This window comes from Drosophila tropicalis, unplaced genomic scaffold (genome assembly GCF_018151085.1).
Source record: "Drosophila tropicalis isolate 14030-0801.00 unplaced genomic scaffold, ASM1815108v1 contig_158, whole genome shotgun sequence".
Lineage (NCBI taxonomy): Eukaryota > Metazoa > Arthropoda > Insecta > Diptera > Drosophilidae > Drosophila > Drosophila tropicalis.
Window position 1 is genome coordinate 4,728,642 of NW_027172602.1, and position 22,045 is coordinate 4,750,686.

Genomic DNA, 22,045 nt, shown 5'->3' on the forward strand with positions numbered 1-22,045 from the left:
AGCTACGAACAAGGATATTTTTTTGCATTTTTGAGTTCACTTAATTAAAATATACTTAGGTACATATATAATAAACTGAAATACAATCAACATTTACATGTTTTAGGCTTTTTGTTTTTTGGCTGTTTTTATTTAAAAAAAAGACACATTCTATGTATGGAACCAACTAGTGTGTATATATAATATTTGTATGTATATAGGTTTAAAATCGCAAAAAAATCGTTACAGTTTACACTAGTTGCTATATATGTATATATATCTGTATATGTACGTGTATATATATCATTTTCTTTTGTGGATTTGGTGATTCTTTTCATACAAGAAGAAGAAAAAATTCGTTGATCTAAACGTTTACTTGGAGAATGCATGTGGATATGCAAGGCAAAAAAAAATAATAGTAAACTAAAAAAAAAACAAAATATAACTCCTTTAATCGGAGACATCGCGTATGGGTTGCTCTGACGAGGATGGTGCATCTTCTTCTTCGGAATAATCCTCGTCATGAGTATGAGTGACCACAGTGGGCGTAGATGGGCGAGTGTGGACAATGGAGCTCTGTGAATAGAAAAGAAAAAGGAATCAGAATCATCAAAATAAAAAGCGTACAAAACTAGAAATTACCGCTCGATGCAAGTCTTTGCCATCCTTTGACTCCTTTATCTCCTTTGTGTCCTTTGTTGCTTCCTTGACTGAATCCTCTAGACCAGCCGCATTGCGAGCAGCTAAGTTAGCTGGACTGCAACTAGTACTGCTCACATCCTCCAGAGCTGCTGATGGAAAAGGTGGCGGCGGCGGCTGATGGGCCTGATCGTGGGCCACCGTCGACTCATGCGGCAAAAGCATGGCCGGTGCTCGGAACATGTATGAGAATGGATAATAGATGAGATTGAGCAGAGTGGCGGCATAGACATCGGCATATCGCACCACCTGGCTGGAGAAAAAGGTCTGACGCGATCCCGAACGGAACAGCGAGCCCATCATGCCGTATGACATATCCATTTTATGCGTCACATCCCGTATGCAAGTACGCAATTGAGATATATCCGGCTTAACCTTGGCACTTGAATCCAAATCGCGATACAAATCACCCAGTTTAATGTCCAAATTTTGCAATTCGGCAAACAATTGACACTCATCGGTCCACACATGCAGCTCGCGCACCAATTCCGGGACAATCAAGAATGTACGCCAACCCCGTATTTTCTTCGATTTAAGAATATCACCAAATATATGATCACCCACATAGAGGACATCTTTTCCCTTGGCATTGATGAATTTGGTGAAGAGCTCACACGAGCCACCCGAATACACTTGTCCCGGCTGCAATGGTCCAATATGGGTGCCTATTTTCAGTCCACCCGTCTTGGTATCCACCTGACGCAACACGGTGCCCTCATCAAAGAACAATGGCTTACGGGCATCGACGACAATTACATCGAAATAGGATTTCCAATCTCTATGCGGTTCATCGTCATTTGCTCCATGGGGGAAATCAAAGAGATAGGTCATTATCTCATTTGTGTATGTATAATCGCTGTTAGTCAACATGAAAAGTTTGGCACCCGATTCACGTATACGGGACAGTACAGTCGGCAGGCGTTTGTCCTTTTTCACATAGTAGGCCATGTTCTAAAACGAAAAGGTATTAGTTTCAAGAAGAAATCGGTCACACATTGCTATTCATATACCTGCGTAGTACGACGCTTCAAATCGCCATCGGAATGCACCCAATCGACGGCACGACGCACGTCCTGGAAAATCGACTTATAGGTAAATAGAAAATCACCAGCTTTAATTCCGCGTTCAACGCTGTTCAATAAAAGAAAAGAGATGAAAGTAAGGTATACTGTGATAGATTATAGATAGATCAAGATAGACTAGCGATAGCATAGAATATATTCATACTTACCGCACAAATTCATTGCTATTGGTAAAGAAATCAACCAGACAGGCCAGCAAGTAGGTTTCCGGTAAGTTGAAAAGCGTATTCAATACATAAACCCGTGATTCATCCAATTTAAGAAACTTATTTGGATACAATTCATACACTTGATGACTGCAATTAAATATATAATTATAATATTTTGTTGCCAAATTTGAATTATTATTAATTTTCATAACTTACTGCTTAATAAACTCAAATCCATGCACACAGACCAAAATATTGCCATAAGCATCTACCTTGAGTAGATTGCCATAAAGTGTATCGAACCACAATCCACGGACTGGAAATGTTGGATCATATTCAAATTGTAGAATTTCCTTTGGATAACCCATCGAGACAAGACGCTCTTTAACCAAATTGAAGCCCAATTGTTCATACTGTGGTGATTTATATTCTATGAATTACAAAATTGAAACAAACAATATTATTATTAACTTAACCAGCAGACATAATTCGATTGATTGCTTACCGGCCAGAGTATAATCCATATCGAAGCCATAGTATTTGATATTCTCCAGATGCAAAGATCTGTTTACGAAGACTCTGCAAGAAAAGATTAAAAATTAAACATAGTAATTAAAATTTACAGACTCTCTTTCAATCGATCTGTCACAATCTAAAATAGAAATAAACTCCAAGAATGTTTAAATGCAATTTACCTGCATTTATGTAAACCTACTAACCATTTTTTTCCCCGATGCCCAGCCCATTTCCTATTTTTGCGTAAAAATAGCATTGCCTACCCACGGGCGACCTTTACAAAATGAAACTGTGGATAGAGAAGAAGAAGCATACTGTGGACCATGCAAATGCAGTGAATCGATTATTTTTAGACCCAGAAGGAAGACAAATATTAAAAAAAAGAGAGAGAAAAAAAGGTTTATATGCATAGAAATATGCCATTGAGTCAGCCATGTCTAATCTCTGGACGTCATCATGTGTCTAAATATACATATGTATATGCATATACATATATAGAATAAATGTATATAGACGTGCATGTTTAATCATTTACATCAGACGCAAATTGTTGGCCGTGTCAAAAGTTTATCACCGAACAAAAAAAAAAAAAAAAAAACATGCAATGCAATGCGCAAAATGTTCAAATGTTTTTCAAAAATTTTCAATACGACTTGTCATTTGTGTATATGTAGTCTGTGTGTGTGTGTGGCCAGCGAGTAATTAGTGTAAAAAGTTTTGTTGCAGGCAGCGGCTGCAGTATTACGCCCATTTCATGGGTGGTCCTCTGGCTGTTGACAGCAGCTGCTTGCTTGCCACGCCCAGAACTGCAAAACCCACAAACCAAAGACACGAAAAAAAACCCAAAAAGAGGACACCAATAAGAGAAGCTACCAAAAAAAAAAAGAAAAAAAACACGAACGAATCCCAAATGGGGGACCTTTTTAACCTTGTGGATAAACTCATTAGCAGAGCAAATTGCGAAACAAATTAAACACTAAATGAGACACACTAAACCCCCTTCAAAACCAAAATTTATACTTATTTCTTCAGCTACATGCATATGGATTATGCAATTTTTAGTTACATAAAACTAGTTTAATGACCTTATAAGACAAAGTTACTCTATACACTCGCCGCCACTTGTATAGAACATTTCACATATAATTTGCGCACATTTGTAAATATTTTACAAATCAAAGAATTATTTCACAAGAACCACAAAAATTGATAAATTCGCTTCATTTAGTTGTGATTCCAAACTTGTTTTGGCATGGAAAATAAGCTTTGGCTGTTAAAAAAGTCAGCTAATGGTATAACTTGGTAGTAGTAGGTAGTTGATTGATATAAGTACTTAATTTGTCTAAATTAAGTTTTAGTTTTTACATATAAACATTGAAGTGTTGTCCAGAGGCGTAAGCAAGTTATTAAGAACAATACAAAATAAACTATATATAGATATAGTAGAGGAAAAAGGACTTGCAGATCAATAGCCATCCTTAATTAACTTTTTTATTTTCATGTAAAGATTCTGTTAGAGAACCCCCTCTGATTGACGCCTATGATTGTTTTAACAAATACTTCACACTCTAAGGACATTCTGTGTTTGCGTATTTATGTTTTTCGTCCTCTGCCATTTTAAGCAATTTAGTTCAGTTGAAAATTTGCCAAAATCAGCAAAAAAGTTGCATCCTTTTTTTTTGTTTTCCGTTTTTCTCTATTTGTTTTTGTTGATTTGTTGTTTAACCCAAATTCAAACAAAATGCATAAATCTGTGACCAAACACCATGAGAGAAAAAAAAAGACAAAGAAAAAACGAAAATGAAAATGAAAATATAGGGTCACTTTCGAGAAATTGAAATAATTAATTTTCCAACTTAAGGGCTATGTTGCCAATTTTCAATTTGGCCAAAACAATTTTTGTGCTGACTGCATCAATTTGCTGGAAGTTTCATTGAACTCCTTGTCCCAAAAAGTTTATATCGACAGGCGACACAAAATTTTAAGTACATACATATACATATATGGGTAAAAGGAGGTACAAGAGCAAGCTCACAAAAGAAACTTATGCGAAAATGGGGCAAAAATTCATTTCAATCAAAACTTTGAAACGAAAATAATGAAATCGAATTATAAACCTTCCCCCGGAGAGGTGCCATCTGCCATACATAAACTTTCGTGGGACTTTTAAAATTCACCAAGTAAAATTTCATTCATCAAACGACTACACAAATACATACATACATATATACATAAATGTAAATAAAGTCATTCACCCAGTGTGACAATCTTTAGCCTAATAGAGTTAGTGACTTATGCCAACAATTGTTGCAATGTTTAATTGATTCAATTTCTGTTTTCGCAGTGATAAGCTGACAAAAAAAAAATAAATGATTATTAAAATGCGTCAAGCAGATTACAAAACATTATTCTTCTCTGTCAAACATAGGTCATCCATATATGTATGTATATGTAAACATTCGTACGGATTAACATATATTTATGTGGTTTTTCTTATTGCTGGCATTTTAATTGGCCTGTTGACACTTTATTTTTACACAGTCGTAATCGCATCAATCAGACCTTGTCCGCTTTACAATGTATTCGAAGAGAAGAATTCCCTCCTTTTTTTTTTTTGAAAGTCTGAATTAACAAGATGCTTCAGTATGCCTTTCTGTGAGCCTTATCCCATATCCTTTTAGAAGGCAAGAAAAGGTACATAGAATTGTTTGATTAATGAGTCTGTGTAGCAGTTATAAGGTTAAACTTGCCAAAAGAAAGTTCGAAAGATGAAGTGGAAAAGATGAAGAGTTGAGGAAAGCGAGTTCGAAACATAGAGTGGACTTTTCTGATGGATAACATTTCATTTACATTTCATGCATTCAAATGGGCTTTTGTAGCATTAAATATTCAGAGTACTTGAAGTTGAATCCCCATTCAATTGATGAGTGTACTTGTTAACGACTATTCCATATACCCTTACTGCCCAGGGCCTTACAGGGTATTTAGCAAATGAGAAAACAAAACAAAAAAAAAAAGAGAAGAAATTATAGAAAATTTCTATAACTTACGCGTTTTGTGGACTTTGTGTTGTTGTTATGTTGCAACATTGTTGTTGTTGGTAGTAGTGATGTGGCTGTTGTTGTAATGCATGCACTTTGGCAGTATCAGGTTTAAGTTGAGTTTCTGTTTCAGCTTTGACACTGACACTGACATCAAACACGTGTTGTTGTTGTTGTTGCAAACTTGTTGCCACATGCAAATTTTGTTGACAACTGCCATTGAAACACTTATACTCTGTGTTGTTGTTGTTTTTATTGTTGTTATTGGTAGTATTAGACATTTGTCGATTTTGTGTGGCACTTTTGTTTGTTTTTCTTCTTTAGGTTTTTTTTTTTTTTTTTTGTTTTGGCTGTTTTCAATAAACTTAAACTAACTGTTCTACAATGCGAAACCAAAATAAATATCTGAATCTATGCCAGTTGATAGTGCAAATTTGAATTTGTTATGTTAACTCGCACAAAGTGTGACAAGGATTTGTGTGTTGAACAAAAATTGATGATAGTTTTTGTCGTTGTCGTCATCATCCATTGTGAAGGACATTTCAATTCGATAGGATGGCAAAATGCCACAGAGTCTGTGCCCCTCAAGGATATGGGCAAGTTATCTCCTACAGAAACTGCAAACTGTTTATTGTGCTGCTATTGTCCTGATGCTGCTGCTAAGATTAGATTAGATTTACCCATACAATTCACACTTGTTTGCGTACAGTGCAGAACGGGGACGAGGTCCAGGGTTAAATTGTTCACCAAAGTGTTATAAAATCAAAATTCATATCATGCCAATGCAAGTTTATCAATTTGGTTTCGCCATTGCTTTTGTTGGTTGCTTCACTCACGTGGCGTATACGTCATACTCCCCTATTCCCAGTTGTAGTTAAGTTTAGCTGCAGCTCTTGTTGTTATTTACCTCTTCCCAACCCCTCCACCACTCTATTCTATTTGCCATTCATTCTCATTTTGTAAACGTCATGGCTTGAACGCTTTGCTGCAGCTAATACATAAGAGAATCTGCTATATATGTATAGTTGTTGCCACTCTTTAATGGCCACGTGCACTTGCCACTTCCCTAAATGATCGTTGGGGGGTGGGGAGGAGTGGTCAGTGCCAAAGGACAAAATGAGATTGAATGAGCTTGAAAACCGAAATGAAGTTTCACTCAAAACTAATTCCGTCTTTAGCCAATTTTATATCGAATTTAAAGAGATGACGGCAATTAGATTAACTGTTTAACTAAGCTAGAACTCACTCTAGTTTTCAGGTTAATCGAAAAACTTAATGTTCTATTGTATTTTGTTTTTAAGGCGTTTTCGAAACGAGTTTAATACGTGACGACAAAAAAAAATTATCGAGAATTAAATTGTTAAATAAATTTTGTGAATAAATGGAATTTGTATACGTGTATCCTTTAATAAAATATTTGCCTCTCTTTCTCTATTTCTCTATTATTTGTTTCTATTCAATAAACCAAAAAGAAACCAAAAGAAAAGATGCGGGTAAATTGAATCCTTGACCAAGGTCAGAATATCAAAGTATGAGAAGGACATAGAACAGGACTTTTACCATTGTCGTTATTATTTTTTTTGGCAATATAGTTGGAGTGTTTTAAGGGGGAGAGTGGAAGGTGTGTGTGTGTATGTGTGTGTGTGTGTGTGTGTGATGGGGGCGCACTTTGCTTGGTATGTGGCTCCAATTAAAATCAAAATGGCAAACAAACAATTGTGCCGGAGACCCAACCAAAAACCGACGACCATCAGCCACACACAGCGACCACATCAGGGTAACCAATCCCCATTTCCTCCTCTACCTTCCTATCTGCCCCCCTCTCTCACTCTCTCTCTCTCTCTATCTCTCTGTCTCATCCTAAGCAGTGCGCCATCAGCAACAACAAAAAATGCCATGGGACATAGCCATAGCCACACATCAGGGACGGTACAATTGGGCGATAATTGACTTAATAAGCATAACCACAAAACCAAATAGTCTCACACACACACACACACACACTCACCCGCAATGGCACACGTACATACACACGCATATATATATATATGTTCACGTAACCGTAAAAATAATTACACTAGTCAACAGGATATCTCATTATCAGACATTCGGCAATAAGGATGTAAGATTTCTTATAATATTTCTATGCAAAATGTCATCAAAAACTACCCAATAAGAAATAAAAGTACACCTTTATAGAATATATAAATCTGATTCGGCATAGAAAACAATTTCTATAAATATCAGAGCTCGTTTTTCCTTAGTCTCTAAATAAGATTCAATCTTACTCATTGAATTCCCATTTTGTTTTAGTTTTCACTTGAGAATTGTTGTTACATTTTTTTGTCAAAGTCTCTTCAAAGATTTTTGGTTTGAAAACAATGAAATTTTCGTTTAAAAGGTGAGATTCAGTAATTGAGTGGGGATGATTAAAAAAAAGTCAATTAAAAAATATTTATTTTTAAGTTTTTTTTCACTTTTGTGAATCAATAAAATTTTACTTATCATTAAGCTTAACAACCAGAAAAGCAACTAAATGTTCTGCGCCTATTGAACTTTGCCGTTCATTTAAAAAAAAAAACTTAGGGCTTAGAAATATGAATGAAAAAAACTCTCTCTGAGTGCCAGGAAACAATCGGTAAAAAGGATGATTTTTGATGATTTTTATTCAAAGACGCTGTTAAAAGATTTATTTTGAGGTAACTTAATCAAAGATTAAAGATTTTTGGTTTTGTTGCCCTGTGTCACACTAATAATAATAATAGAAACCAAAAAAGGGCGTGGCAATATTTACTTAGAGCCTAGCCAATTTGCAATTCACTTCCTGGCCGGAGGTTTGTACGTCTATTAAAGTTCTAATTGCCACACAAAATTGCACACAAAAACCACAGAGATGAAATTGAATAGACGTCGGTAGTTGGAGAAGGCGAGACAATGAAAACAAGGATGTTGATACGGGTACACACACACTTTTGATACCAATGTCCTTTTTGGTTCTCTCTCTCAAAAAAAAGAGAAAAAACAACAACAACGAATTTGCGTCTAAACTGCACTCACTGCGAAATCAAACTGAGTGCCCAAGACACTGACTATTTGTGGCTGGGTTATTATTGACGAATGAATGAAGCAAACGACCTGTTCCAAATGTTCCAAAGAGAACTTGTTTTTTTTTTTTTTTGTCTGTCATGCGTGTGACAGAGTTTTTTGGGCGGGCAAATGCGCCAAAAAAAAAAAAAAAAAAAGAAAACAAAAGCCCCCGAAAAAAAAAACACTTTCAATTTCAGTTTTTTTTTTATTTTCCTGTCTTTTTGCAAAAGGGGAGGTTGGCATTTGACCTTGAATTACGAGCGGCGGTCTGTGGCCAGGGGTAAGGGGTAGGTTAGTGTGGTGAGCGTTTAGTATGAGTTAGGGGCTTGATTAACCCTGACAGTCGGGTCTCAATTGATTGAAGAGGGCTTTGCATGGGAATTTGTGGACTTAATTAGCCCCGGAATACAAAATTTTAGGGCTACTTCTCGTGTCCCCGTGTATTCCCCCACCACAGAACACACACACACACACACACACACACACACACACACACACACAGCAAATTTACTAATACTAGAAGGGGGAAGAAGGAGGGCGTTTAATAGAGGCTGGTAGAAGAGGAGATGATGCTGCAAATCAAATAACTAAATTCAATTGCCCGCTCCGTTGTTGCTTATTTTTTCGCTTATTTTCTCTTTCCCTCTCATCCCTTGTGGGGTCGACTAATCTAATTTGTTGAAAATAGAAAGAGACATTGGAAGTGTGTGTGTGTGTGAGAGAGCGAGAGCAAGTAAATCCGGTTGGGTGAAAGTAAGTTAAAGACATTCTGCGAGTTATTTTTAAAGGAAACACTCTCGCACCGGAAGTCAATTTCGAACTTAAATTCTATTAGATGACACCACCAACAAGCAAGATCAAGGTAAATGCCGACTATCTAATAATAGATAGATACATATGTATGTACATATCTTGCATGGCAACTATAGTATTAGAAGCTGCTAAGTCAAAGCCAGACTGCATTACGTATACGTCAAGTGAGCCAAGTGAAATTATTCATAAGCTCTTATTATTGCTTTTCCGAATGCACATCGTTTAAGGTATTCATTTCTATATTTTCATTGTAATTATCGATTCATCCAAAATTTAATTTAATCCCACATTTTTGAAAGAAACTATTAATTAAAATTTTTGAACGTTTTAAGTGATTAGCTGGGTCAAGTAGTGTAATGAGTTCGTCTACTTGGGCAACGGCAGCTTTGAGTAGTGACTTGGACCCTTCTTTGGCTCGATGAGGAAGCAGTCAATGTCATCGGAATCGCTACTGGCATCCTGAATATCCACATCCATGGGCACTTGCTGCTCATCCACCTCTGTGGTAAGGTCTTCCAGCCATTGATTACGCCTTGCGTTCATGTATTGATCATGAGTAGTAAATGGATTCGGACGGTTCTGGGCGTTATGGACCATCGATTCGATTCTGTGCTGATGGCACAAAATACGCTGAATTTTTACACGCACACTTTGGAAATCGGCCTTTTTGCTATCATTTATCATATCATTATACCAGTTGGCATTCGGCGTCTCGAAGTTCGTGGTTTGCCGTTGGCGGTTCGATTTCGTTACCGGCACATTCGACTTATTCATGGCTGTTGGTATTAGTTAGAGGTATTAGTTAGAGACAAAAAAAAAAAAAAACAGGATATACTTTTTTGTTTTCGTTTTTGTTTTGTTTGGGAAATTCTTGTGTTTCTGTATTGTTTGAATACTGTTTTGGTTTGTGAGAGAATATGTTGTATTCTTGAAGGTAGGGAGTACTAAACAAAAAGCAAAGCCAACTTCCTCTTTTGGTTTTCATCCTTAAACAAATAGAAAAATCCAGCTTACTGGGGGCAAGTCTCTGAATGTTAACAAGTATTTGGCTAAACTCTTGCTCGTTTTTACTCTTATTCAGTTGACAATTTGTAGATTTAAACGTGTCACGTAGTTTAAGTTTTTTTCTCTCTCCTCTCTCCTTTTACGCCATAAAATCGAGGGCGAAGGACATGATTCAAATGTTATTTGCATTTTAATGGGAAATCTTGCGAATTATAAACAAGTTTGAAATGGCTAAATGCATATGAAAATTCATATAATTACATTCCCCATTTAATCGCCCCCAAATTTAGGTATACGCTATCTTTTTGGGGTACATAGAACATACATTTTCATTATAAATCAATTGCCTAAGGAGATGTAGCTGATTTATCCACCAATTTAAATCCCTTTGACAATTGGACAAATAAATGTATTTGTTTGCATTAATCAAATGATTTAACTGTCCATTCGATAATCACAATTATTACCATAATGCAAACGTACGTCCACAGGGTGTAGCGAAAATGAGGGTGGCAGAGACAGTGAGAGAGAGGGGGGGTGTTCAGCCGAAAAGCTATTTAAATTTACAGAATTCCAATTATTTGAATTGACATTGCAATTTTGTAACCACATTTTCTCTTTTCTTTTTTGGTAGGTTTTTGAATGGATAATAATATATGTATTGATTCGTTTAAACATTTACGAATGAAAATTTTAAAATTTTTTTGTATAAAACTGTATAAAGAATGTCTAAAAACAAAACTCTGGCAACTCTAGCAAAGCGTTAAATGTCGAATTTTTGAAATTTTCTCCACTTAGGGAAACAAATTGTTAAACATAGAAGGTAAGAGATAAAAACTAAAGGCAAAGTAAAGCCTTTGACTAAGCTTCTTTTGTGAACAGAAAATGAAAAACTTTGTAAAAGCCAATATTGTGGTTGTGGATAAGTTCTTTGTTAAACAAGTAATTGGTTTTCTTTTCCTTGTCCAATAAAAAAAAAAAATGATTGCTTATATGTACAAACAGATGAGTGGAAATTATGCGCATAATTAGACTAAGACAAAAGACCAGGCAAAAAACAAAAAAAGAAGAGATATGTAATTAAAATAATAAATAAATGAAAGAAATACAAAGTAAATATTGCCATATAGAACTTTTTATATGTGCGTATAAAATAAATGAAAATAAATATTCCATGTGAATTTCAATAAAATGCAAATTGCATTAAAGTTTTGCGGCTGCTGCCTTTGGCTCTCTTTCTGTTTCTCTTTTGTGTTGATGCCATTATCTCTCTCTCTCTCTCTCTTTCTCTGACTGTCAGGGTCGTCGTTTGTGTGCGGATTGGGGCGTTTCCGTTTCCGGCAACGTAAAAAGTTAAAGAACTACGTGACACCAAAAAGGGAGAGCTAGATAGAGCGCAAGAGAAAGAGAGAGATGGAGAGGGAGAGCGAGTGCGAGTGCAAGGGTAGAAATAATTGTTAAGCCTTTTCCAGCGGCTTCTTCTAAAGATGAATTCTACAACATTTTCATGTCAATTAAGCTAAAGGCTTAAACGCTTCCACTAATCAACATGGATTAGTTAGTTAGTTAGTTAGCATACATACGCAGACAGTTTAAACAAAAAGAGACAAGACAACGCAACAAAAAAAAAGTGACAGACAGACAGATGAACAAAATTAAATCATCAGCGAGTGTGGGAAAGCGTTGAAAACCAAACTGAAAGAGCAATTAGGCAGAGTGCCAGTAGTAGCACACACACACGTGCACCCTTCAATTCTAATTCGTATGCGGCGGTTGGCTGCTTGATGGGCTGAGGTTAAATTGCATGCAGCCGCCGGCGGTTTAGAAGGCAGAAAGACATGCCGGGCATGGCCAAGGCCATGTTTATAACCGCAAAAACTGCATTTGCACACAGTTAAAAACACACACACACACACACACACATACATACACGCAAAGACATGGCCACTAAAAACTGCAACGCTGGAAAGTAGGCAAAGTAAATAACGATTTGAATATTTATTGCTGTAATCCTTCTTTTATATAATTTAGTTATTATCAATGTATATCATCCTATGACTAATCCTATTAAATCTTGTAATACATATATGAACTTATTATTTCCCATTGTTGTTGCCATTGTGGCTTTAATCTAAACAAAGATTATCGGCAAATGCAAAAATTATGTTTACCCTTTCCTTTAGAAGTTTACCTAATTTATCTATGTAAGAAAGAGTATATATCATACTTAATAAATCTCAATTTATATCAATTCAAAATTAGTTAATATTTGGATTAACAGTTATAGTTTCTAATATTATTTTTATTTAGAAGTTTGAAGGCAAAAACTACACAATGAAATAAAACTCGATCTTTTTCAATAACAACAACCCATTTTCAATAGTTTGGCACATTTTCGAAAGGGTATAGATATGTCGGTGATAACTTTTTTTTTGCCACATTTCACTATTTGTCATTGTCTCGATTCTAGAGGTTTGGCAAATAGATTTAAGATACATTGTGGCAACTGTTGGTCATTATTATGAATTAATGAGCTTTTAGGCTTAATTGAATAGAATATATTAATAAATGCATTTGCATCAACAAACTATATATACATTTATCTATTTCTATAATTATGTATATATATATCTTCCGCCGTAATCGATAATGTCGACTAGATTTGATTGCATTTATGGTCTGTGCTTAATCTATTTATCATTTAATTCAATTTCTATTTCATAAATGTTTATCAACTCAAATTTTGTATGATCAATTTAAATATTAATATTCATATTAGCTCTAGAAAATAAATTAAGTGTTAAGGTTAAAAGATTCTATTCCATTTGAGAGGCAAAAGAAAAGAATTGAAACTACAAAAACCAAATATTTTCAAGTGAAATAACTCAAAAGTACTCCAAATAGAATTCCAATATTAAAAAAAAACATAAGAAATGAAATTGCGTAAACAATTTGTTTAAACAATTGCCAAAATTCTTTTTCAAACACAAATTCATAGAAAAATACATATATTCTTGAGTGGATTGAGTATTTTAATGGTTCGAATTCTCTTGAGCAAAAAGATCAGAGTTTGTTTCAATTAAATTGTTTCAACAGGTATTTTAAGTACTTAGTAACAAGTAATTATCGACAAAAGTAATTCAAAAGGGACTCATAGATAAAGATATTTTGATTCAGATAACAATCCTGGAGATAGAGAAAGAGAGACAGAAGTTCAGGTCTCGCAGGGAATATCAGTTCAGATCTTAATTCATAATCTGCTTGGCAACAATAATTAACTAAAATTAGTTTTAGCTCATCGTTAATGATTATTGACAAAGACGTTTGTATGTTTGTATGTATGTATGTTTGTGAATAGACTGACTAAGCTAACTGATGAGTCAGGCTGATAAGGAACGTCTCAAATTTTCCATTCCGATGGCAATGATAGTCAGAGATGTTTTTTGCTTACCTGTGTCCTAGCTCACGTTTGTGGCCATGATAAGCGCTAGTGGCGCCATCTCCCGATCCTTGAAATTGTAAGCCATTCAATACGGATTGATCCATATCATCGGTCTCGCCGATTGTCTGTGTGCGTTCGCGTGACGAAATTTTCGTATTGGAATGTGGCGAATTTTCAAATTGTTGTTGTTGCTTCTGTTGTGGCATTTTTACCGCCAGGCAACGCCAAAGGCCAACAAAAATGCTACTACGGGGGCGAGACAATGTCGCGGGCTTAACACAAAGTCAAAGAACCGACGCGACACAGAGAGTGAGAGAATGCGAGAGAAACCGCGAAAGAGAGTGTCTTATCAGCTGTTTATGAGAATGGAGCTTGAAGTGCAGGATGAGCGGGTGGACGGTTCTAGTGAGATTGAGAATACCCTCACCGTGTGGGGGACGGCTGAGTATTAGAAGAGGGGTTGGCAGGGGGCGTTGGGTGGCGCTAATGGAGGGCCTCAACAGTTTTGGAATGATCTCGTGCGTGGCAAAGTTTTCTCTATTTTTTCTCAATTGCTTCTCTGTTTTTTTTTTTTTTTTGCTCTGCCAAATATCAATCTTATCACGATAAAAAAATAAAAACAAAACAACAAAAAATGTTGCCTAAGTTTTTCTCTTTAGCTAATGCTGTTTATTTTTCGTTATTTTTTTTTTCTCAGTTTTTATTTTTCTGAATTTCGTTTTGTATTTTTTCTGCTTTTGGGCAACAATTTCGTTCAACGTTCGATTTTCAACTGAAAGTGCAACGTAGAAATTGTTATGGGGGAAGGAATCCGCACAGCGAGAGTGTGAGAAAGAGAGCGGAAGAGACAGACAGATAGAGGAAAAAAAAATAAATAAAAAAGAGAGAGTGTGTGTGCTAAGCAACACACGCATGCCCTCTCAATATATCAAGCAATATCTCTTGCTCTCTCTCTCGCGCTCTCTCTCTCTCTCTCTCTCTGTCTCTCTAGAGTTGCGTCGGCGTCAAAAGCTCTCAATGAGGCTCGTGTCAGGCCCACACAGCTGTCTTTTGGCTACGTCAAATGTTTTTATACCCTGTAAACTCAATAATAGGCGGGTATATCCTTTCTCAGCATAGAGAAAACATTTATTTTTACAGACCAGGAGAGGCAAAAAGTTTATAATTGCTGATCGAAAGAGCAAAAGAGAAAACACTTGAAGTGATCAAAACACACAAATCAGAATATAAATCCAATTATATGGATCAAGCGGCTATATAAATTCGATATACAGATAATCCGGAACGATTAAATCACATAAACAAACGAGAATTCTTTATTTCAGTTGATCATTTGATAATATTCAAATTACTCATTTGATCTTTTATTCTTTTCAACACTCTTATCTGTATAAGCTAATTGTAGGAAATCTACGGAATCATTATGTTCTATCTATTTATCAAGAAATATATTCCTAAGCCTTTATATATGTATTATTAACTTTACCCACTACTCACTTTTGTTGTCTTCTTTTTTTATCTAAAGGGTATTACAAATTCCATTTGGTCTTTTATACATATTATTTTGGCAATTGGTTTTTTGTATTGCATTTGGCTCAATTTCCTTCAAAGATAAACATTAAGTTCTTAATGATAAAAATGATATTTAACGCTTAGACTTTGAGTGCTTTGCTTAGTTTTTTCAAAACCTTTTTTGCAGGGTAACCATATGACTCATCATCATTCAGGGTTACTACATATGTAGTTTTGCTCTTTCAATGCTATTCTTTATCTTCACGCCATAAGAAGAAAACAACACGAAAAAAACAAAAATGAATGTCTGAGTACTCAAAAATAGGCTGACTACACCCACTTTACTGTCTCAGAGTGTGCTAGTGTGCGTGTGTTTATGGAAATTTTTAGTGTGTCAGTTTCGTTTCGGAAAACTAGTATGCATCTTCTGTTTACACACCGACTTTCAGATGCTCTCGACCAACATTTGGACTAATTCATTGACAAAAGCTAATTCCAAATGATCGGCATAAAAGACACTTGCAATTTGTAATAATTAACTAACTCTGAGTTAATCTTTCTCCATGTTTAGGGTTCAGTTTATTTATATCATAATAAATTTGGACAAAACGCATAACAAAAGTAGTTACTACTTATATATATGTACATATCTATGGCTGTATCTATCACTATGCATATTTCAGATGTGCCTACAAATCCAAATAGCTTGGCTATGCAAATTGCTGTGACACCTTTGACTGTCAAAACGCTTTGCTGCTTTCAAATATTCATACATTAATTATGTGCCCAATTATAATATTGATGGCGTTGAGTGCTTTTTGCTACACACACACACACACACACACACACACACACACACATATCTGAGTGAGTGTGTGTGTGTGTTCATAAATATTTCATAGATCTTAGTTTGTCTGGCAGTCATACCTAATTTATATATTTGCATAATGCGACAACAAAAATATTGTATGTCAGGTTGCTAAACAGTCCGATCTTTATTCGTTCGATTCCATTCATAGTCCAAAATGGTTTTTGTTTGTTTTGCTATAGGAAATATGTAGGTCTATAAATCATGCTAAACAAATAATATATTAGGTAGGTGGTTACTATATTGGGCTTAAAGCCAGCCAACTTCTGCATAATGAGAATAAAAAATTAATATTTTATAAATTCTTAAAAAAAAATTCCTTACCATAATCTCTGATACTAGCAAATAAGCTAATAAGTATTCAATCTAAGGGCTTTAGGTCTTGAGAGCCATTGAAAAGCTTGGGCTAAGCCTAGTAAAAAGTTAAGAATACAAAGAAACGAATCCTGCAACAAGGACATTGCTTGACAAACAACAGATCACCTAATTTAAGTTAAGATTCAATGATTCGGTTAATCAAAAGCTCTACTCCGTTTGTTATACATAGGTAATGATAATGTTGGAAAACAAGCAATCCATAATCAACTACATTCATGATTGCCATGACGTTGCACGTTGAGTTTACTGTACCCATTAGTACAATGTTCAAATGTTTTTGCTTTTAACTATCAGTAGATTGTTGTTTTCTTATATATTTTTTGTTTGATTTCATTTCCTAAACCTTTATTACGATGCACTTTACCAGCTCTTTGACTTGGCTTGACTTTCATTCAAACCAAAATTGAAAAAAAGATTAATGTATGTACCTAAATATGGGTGTGGGTTTCCACAGTTATAAAGGGTCCATGGTACTTATCACTTAGATTTCCGATCAACTCTACATATATAAACCTATTTTTAGGTTACCAAGTTTGGTCTCTTAGTTAAAGTGTTCTTATCATTTGTTTTGCTTATCGCATGACCAACAAAATTTTATAAATAAACAATGCAAATTTACACATACATATGTATATGTATGGCCGCCAGGTGGCGCTAATACAAAACAATTATAGCAAATTTTTGTGAATGTAATGAAATGTTTTTGTTTTTTGTGTTTAAATAACCTGATTTCTCTTATATTCATTCTCGCCCACAATCAATTTGCATTCACTTATTCATGAATTTACCATCAATCAATGAGAAATGAAATGCTAAGCAACAAATAAATTCAAATTTGTATTTGTGTGTGTGTGTTTTTGTCTTTATTAACTAAGTAAAGGGACATTTGTAGGTAGGTGTACCTAAATAAATTGAAATTGGTAAATTGAATGGTCAATAACAAATATTGGCCATAAATATATATATATATATCTATATCACGCCTATCCCATAAGAAAACTCTCCATGCTTACACTTTTGCAGTGTGTCAATGTCAGAGATACAAACCGAAAGAGAGACTGAGACAGTGAAAGAGAGAGATTCAGAGACAGATACAGATACAGGTTGCAGTTGACACTTGTCTATAGTAGCCACTCGAAAAATAAAAGAGCGAACAAAAATTGTAAACTGTAATAAACAACTATAGAAAATATTTATACACCCAGTCAACATACATACATACATACATACTTATTATGTACATAGTTTAACGTGTGTGTGTGTGTGTGGGCTGGGAGACTGGATTTTTGCTTTTGCTTTTTCTTAGATAAGGCGATAAGACGGCAAAATGGCAATGACCATGGAACACAGGCCCAAAAACCTCTGCTCTAAGTGTGGAAAGAGGAACGTTGGGTGGGTGAACTGGATTATGGTTTAGTTTTTTTTTTTATTTTTAAGATTAAGCAAAATCAGCTTGATTCATGTTTACATAAAAAATGTAATAAGCAATCTAATCGAAACTCGAGTAGATTTATAATAATTCTTGCCATACCTCTCTACCTCTTGTCGCCCCATGAAACTGATAATGAAACCTGAGCAAGTGAATATTTCTTTTTGTAAACATCCACTGTCCCATCTAAATAATTAAAGTAGAGCAAATTGTTCATTTTGCAAACTTTCAATCATGTTCTCTCCCTCTATTTCTCTCTGTCTATTTGTCTGTCTGTGGGAAAACTCGTTTCGCTTGAAAAGCCAACAGACAAAAATCAAATACAATTTACAATTTTCGTTAAAGTATTTTGTTTTTTTTTTTCTTTCTGATTTTTCTTTGAATGGACCCAGCATCTTAACCTTGACACTTGTTAACACTTTCGCAACCATACCGCCCAGCCACCCGCACCTTCTAAACCACTTTGGCAGTCAACTGGCACGCCCTTTATGTAATTTGTGCTCACATTCAAATGATGGGGACCTCAAACTCAAGCTCAAGTTTGAACATCATCAACTGACCTACACCAGCTGTGACGGGGTTAAGCCGTGTGACATGAAGCGAAACCGACGGAGAGCCAAAGAATCGGCCAAGTCAGCTCTAATGAGTCCAAGTGATGAAGATGACGACAATGGACATAAAGTCGATGCCGACAACGTCAGGGGAGGGCAGCGGCAATGCAAAATAGGCAAAGTTTATGGGTTCACAAAGTCGCAATAGGGTAAAATGGGTCTCCAAGCTAGTCAGACATAAATACACTGATTGTCGAGATAAACAGCAACTGACCATTTTTGAGACTAGAAATACATATGCATATACCAAAAGTTAAAAAAAATAGTCGAGTTTAAAAAATATACTTCATTATAGATGCTGAAGTTACTCTTACTTAGGGATAATCAAGAGAGCGATGAGTAAATAAATGATTTCAAACCCACACTTATTCGCTTTTTATGCATACTAAAATATGTGCTAGTAGTAGCTTTAGCTTGACTTACCGATGAGCAGCATGACGATAATATTTCTTAGGAGCCGAAGAGGAAGACGGTCCTGGAGTATTTGGTGCTGAATCACTCATATCCGACTGTAATGGATAATAGTTTCAAAAAATTAGTCAATGATAGAAAAGACAAGATGAAGTTTTGATATCTCTATAGGCCCCTTACAAACCCCCACAAACACTCAACAAAAGCAATGTAAATGATTAAGTGCTGTTAAAAAGGGGTGTAGGGGGGTGGTAGTAGTAAGAAAGAAGGAGAAGGCATAGATTCGCAAAGTTTTGATAGGCAAGTGCAGCCAAAGCAATCAAAAATGCCTGCAACTATTTAGGTCTCATGTATTTGTATGTTTGTATGTAAAGCAGTGGATACTCAACCCAATACACATCTTCTTCTTATCAAAACACCGATATCCAGCTGATTCCGTCTGCATATTGAAATTGTAGACATATAGTCTCGGCATATATGTACATATACTCACTTGATAGGGGGCCATATCGTAATAGTCCCTGGTGCTGGAAGTGCTTACTGAGGGAGCACATCCTTGTTGGCTGATTGTATCCTCCGTTGACATTATGGCATCAAGTTGTCCTGGTTTTCGTATGCAAATGTATCTATTATTTCCTCGGAATGGTCTTTGACACAAATTTGGGGCACAACTGGCTTGACTCCCGCTACGATTTTGGGTTCTGGTGCCCAGTATGTCGCAATGGGTAATTTTGTATTCAACTGTGTTAGATTGCAAATTGTTGGATATACAATGTGTGCTTGTTATTGTTGAAGTTCTTGTTCTTGTTCTTGCTGTTGTTCTGCACTGCAAAGTGTTTGTTAGAGTTGGGCGTAAGTTTTTCATTAGGATAAGAATTGAAGCCATCATGAGAGAAACTAGAATTAATGCATTGTGTGTGTGTGTGTGTGTGTGTGCATTGGTTGTGTATGCAGGTGTCTCAGGTATTCATACATCAATTTTATACATTACTTGGATTTTAGTTTGAAATTTATTTAATTTTAGTTTAATTAAAGATAACCAATTGTTGCTTTGAGACATTATGCAAGGAACGAAATGATTTCTAATAACTATTTATTTTCAAATGCTTTTTACCTGAACAACTAACACTAATTAGTGCTCGATGAAAATTTCGAATGGAAAATTTGTCGCCAACTTACTCAAATTGGCATAAACTTTTGAAATTTCCGCAATTAATTAAGGTCAAGAGATTTTTACCACAAATTGATGTACATATTTGAAACCAAGATAAATTGTGTGTAAATAATGTAAATGAGAGAGAAACCAAATAACTCAAGCAGAAAATAATTGAAAGTTAACATACAAATTATTTATTTACATGCACAGCCTAAAAGTAGGCAGTCAAAATTCATTTCATGACCAAAATGCATTATAAACAGCTGTGTTTTTTCTTTTTTTTGGTTTTTGTTCTTACTATCTACGCATTATTAAATTAAACAAAAACATGTTTTGCTCTACATTCGTAGATATATGTATGAATGGGTGTCTACTAGATAATTAAGAATTGCTTTTCTGCCCGCAAAGACAATAAATTCAAAGATCACATGACGCCGCTGCGTATGGCTAATATAAGTTAGTAGATATATCGATCTATCACGATTTGGAGGCGCATATTCAAAAACACAGCCGAAAGTAATGAGTGAGTGCGACGAGGGGTGCGAAAGGTGTAAGTGAATGGTTTGGGCAGGCAGGCAGGCAGACTAGGCGAATGGGCGGGCAGCTGAGGCAGATGTAGGAGGGTCTAAAAATAAGCCTCTTAGTGTCCATGACCGGTGTTCGTGTGTGACAATAACAAAAGCAAAAAGTTTTCCATGCCAACCTAATAGCAACGACTTGCCAAATACCCTTAATTTAAATGGCAATGTTTAGGTAATGAAACATCTTATGATTACACCGAACCGAATTGCATTTAGAGTCAAATTTCTTATGAATGCAGTTAGCATTTTAATAATATAAAGCTAAATGTTAATATACCCATCAATTATTTGTTGCCTGCAGGGTATTTACAATCTAAGTAAGTACAAATACAAAAAATGACTCATTCGGGTCAAAATGAAATGAATTTTCGTACTTCACCCAGACATTTTGCCATGGAAATGTTTTCAAATGAATTTCTAATGCAATTTAAGAAAAATAAAAACGCATTTATAATACCTTTGATTGCTAGATGAAAATTTCAATGATTTTTCTTTTGTTCAATTTGTTTTTATACTTTTGCTTGCGTTTTGTTTGGTGCACAACTTTTCCGACTTGACTTCACTTCACACGCGGCCAAAATGATTTCATAACACACACAAACCAAAATATACAAAAAAAAAAAAAAAACAAAAAATACCCAAACACAAAAACAACAACAAAATAAGTTTTCCAAAATTTTCCCTCACACGCACTCACACACACACACACCCAAAGAGACACACTAGAGAAACACTTGAACAAACTGTAGAATGAGATGAGTTTTGATTTTACGGAATTTTCAGAGTTCAGAGTATTTAGTATTTAACAATATGAATTTTAATATTATTTGCAATTTATTTTCTTTGGTGTCTTTTGGTGTATTTAGCGCTTTTTGAATTCTAACACAAATTTTGCTTTCACTTGGAATTTCGTTTACATTTTGGATTGCAATTTTGACATTTGAGGCGCAGGCGCTCTCAATGATATATAGAATGAGAGAAACACGATAAAAACGTAAAGGAAAACGGCGACTAAAATGGAGAAGAAGAGCAGAGAGTATGTGGGGGTAAGAGGCAAACACACAGAGAAAGAAAGACAAAGAGAAAGAGAGAACAAAATAGCCGGTTGGAGCTTTTCTTTTGCGTGTTTGTTTGTAAACAATAAAGAGAAGAGGGCAAAAAGCTTTACAGCTGACTTTTATTCTCGTTGGCGCCAAACATTTGAAATATGTACATACATTGAACATTTTCAATAGCTTGGTCCATGTAAATCTCAATTAAGCATTCCATTCAATTTATATGCGAGC

The 22,045-nt window shown here is 35.3% G+C and overlaps 1 protein-coding gene and 1 long non-coding RNA gene across 5 annotated transcripts; both read right to left on the reverse strand.

Moving 5' to 3' along the window:
• Positions 1 to 100: 100 nt before the first annotated feature.
• Positions 101 to 21,683, reverse strand: Nt5b (5' nucleotidase B). 4 transcript variants are annotated; one of them, XM_068302729.1, is made up of 9 exons: positions 21,217 to 21,682; positions 19,516 to 19,848; positions 19,035 to 19,120; positions 2,415 to 2,488; positions 2,126 to 2,339; positions 1,910 to 2,056; positions 1,689 to 1,809; positions 622 to 1,629; positions 101 to 555 (listed from the first exon to the last, which is right to left on the reverse strand). In XM_068302729.1, exons 2-9 carry the CDS (start codon positions 19,606 to 19,608, stop codon positions 430 to 432), a joined length of 1,869 nt encoding a protein of 622 aa, XP_068158830.1. In that variant the 5' UTR covers positions 19,609 to 19,848; positions 21,217 to 21,682; the 3' UTR covers positions 101 to 429. The 4 variants fall into 4 exon arrangements, with proteins under 4 accessions (XP_068158830.1, XP_068158831.1, XP_068158832.1 ...); XM_068302730.1 differs by having other exon boundaries at positions 21,532 to 21,675; XM_068302731.1 differs by lacking the exon at positions 19,516 to 19,848 and having other exon boundaries at positions 21,217 to 21,683.
• On the reverse strand, positions 9,588 to 10,344 carry LOC137586628 (uncharacterized). The gene is made up of 2 exons (XR_011033809.1): positions 10,202 to 10,344; positions 9,588 to 10,142 (listed from the first exon to the last, which is right to left on the reverse strand). It is a non-coding gene; the product is annotated as an uncharacterized lncRNA (long non-coding RNA).
• Positions 21,684 to 22,045: the final 362 nt, after the last annotated feature.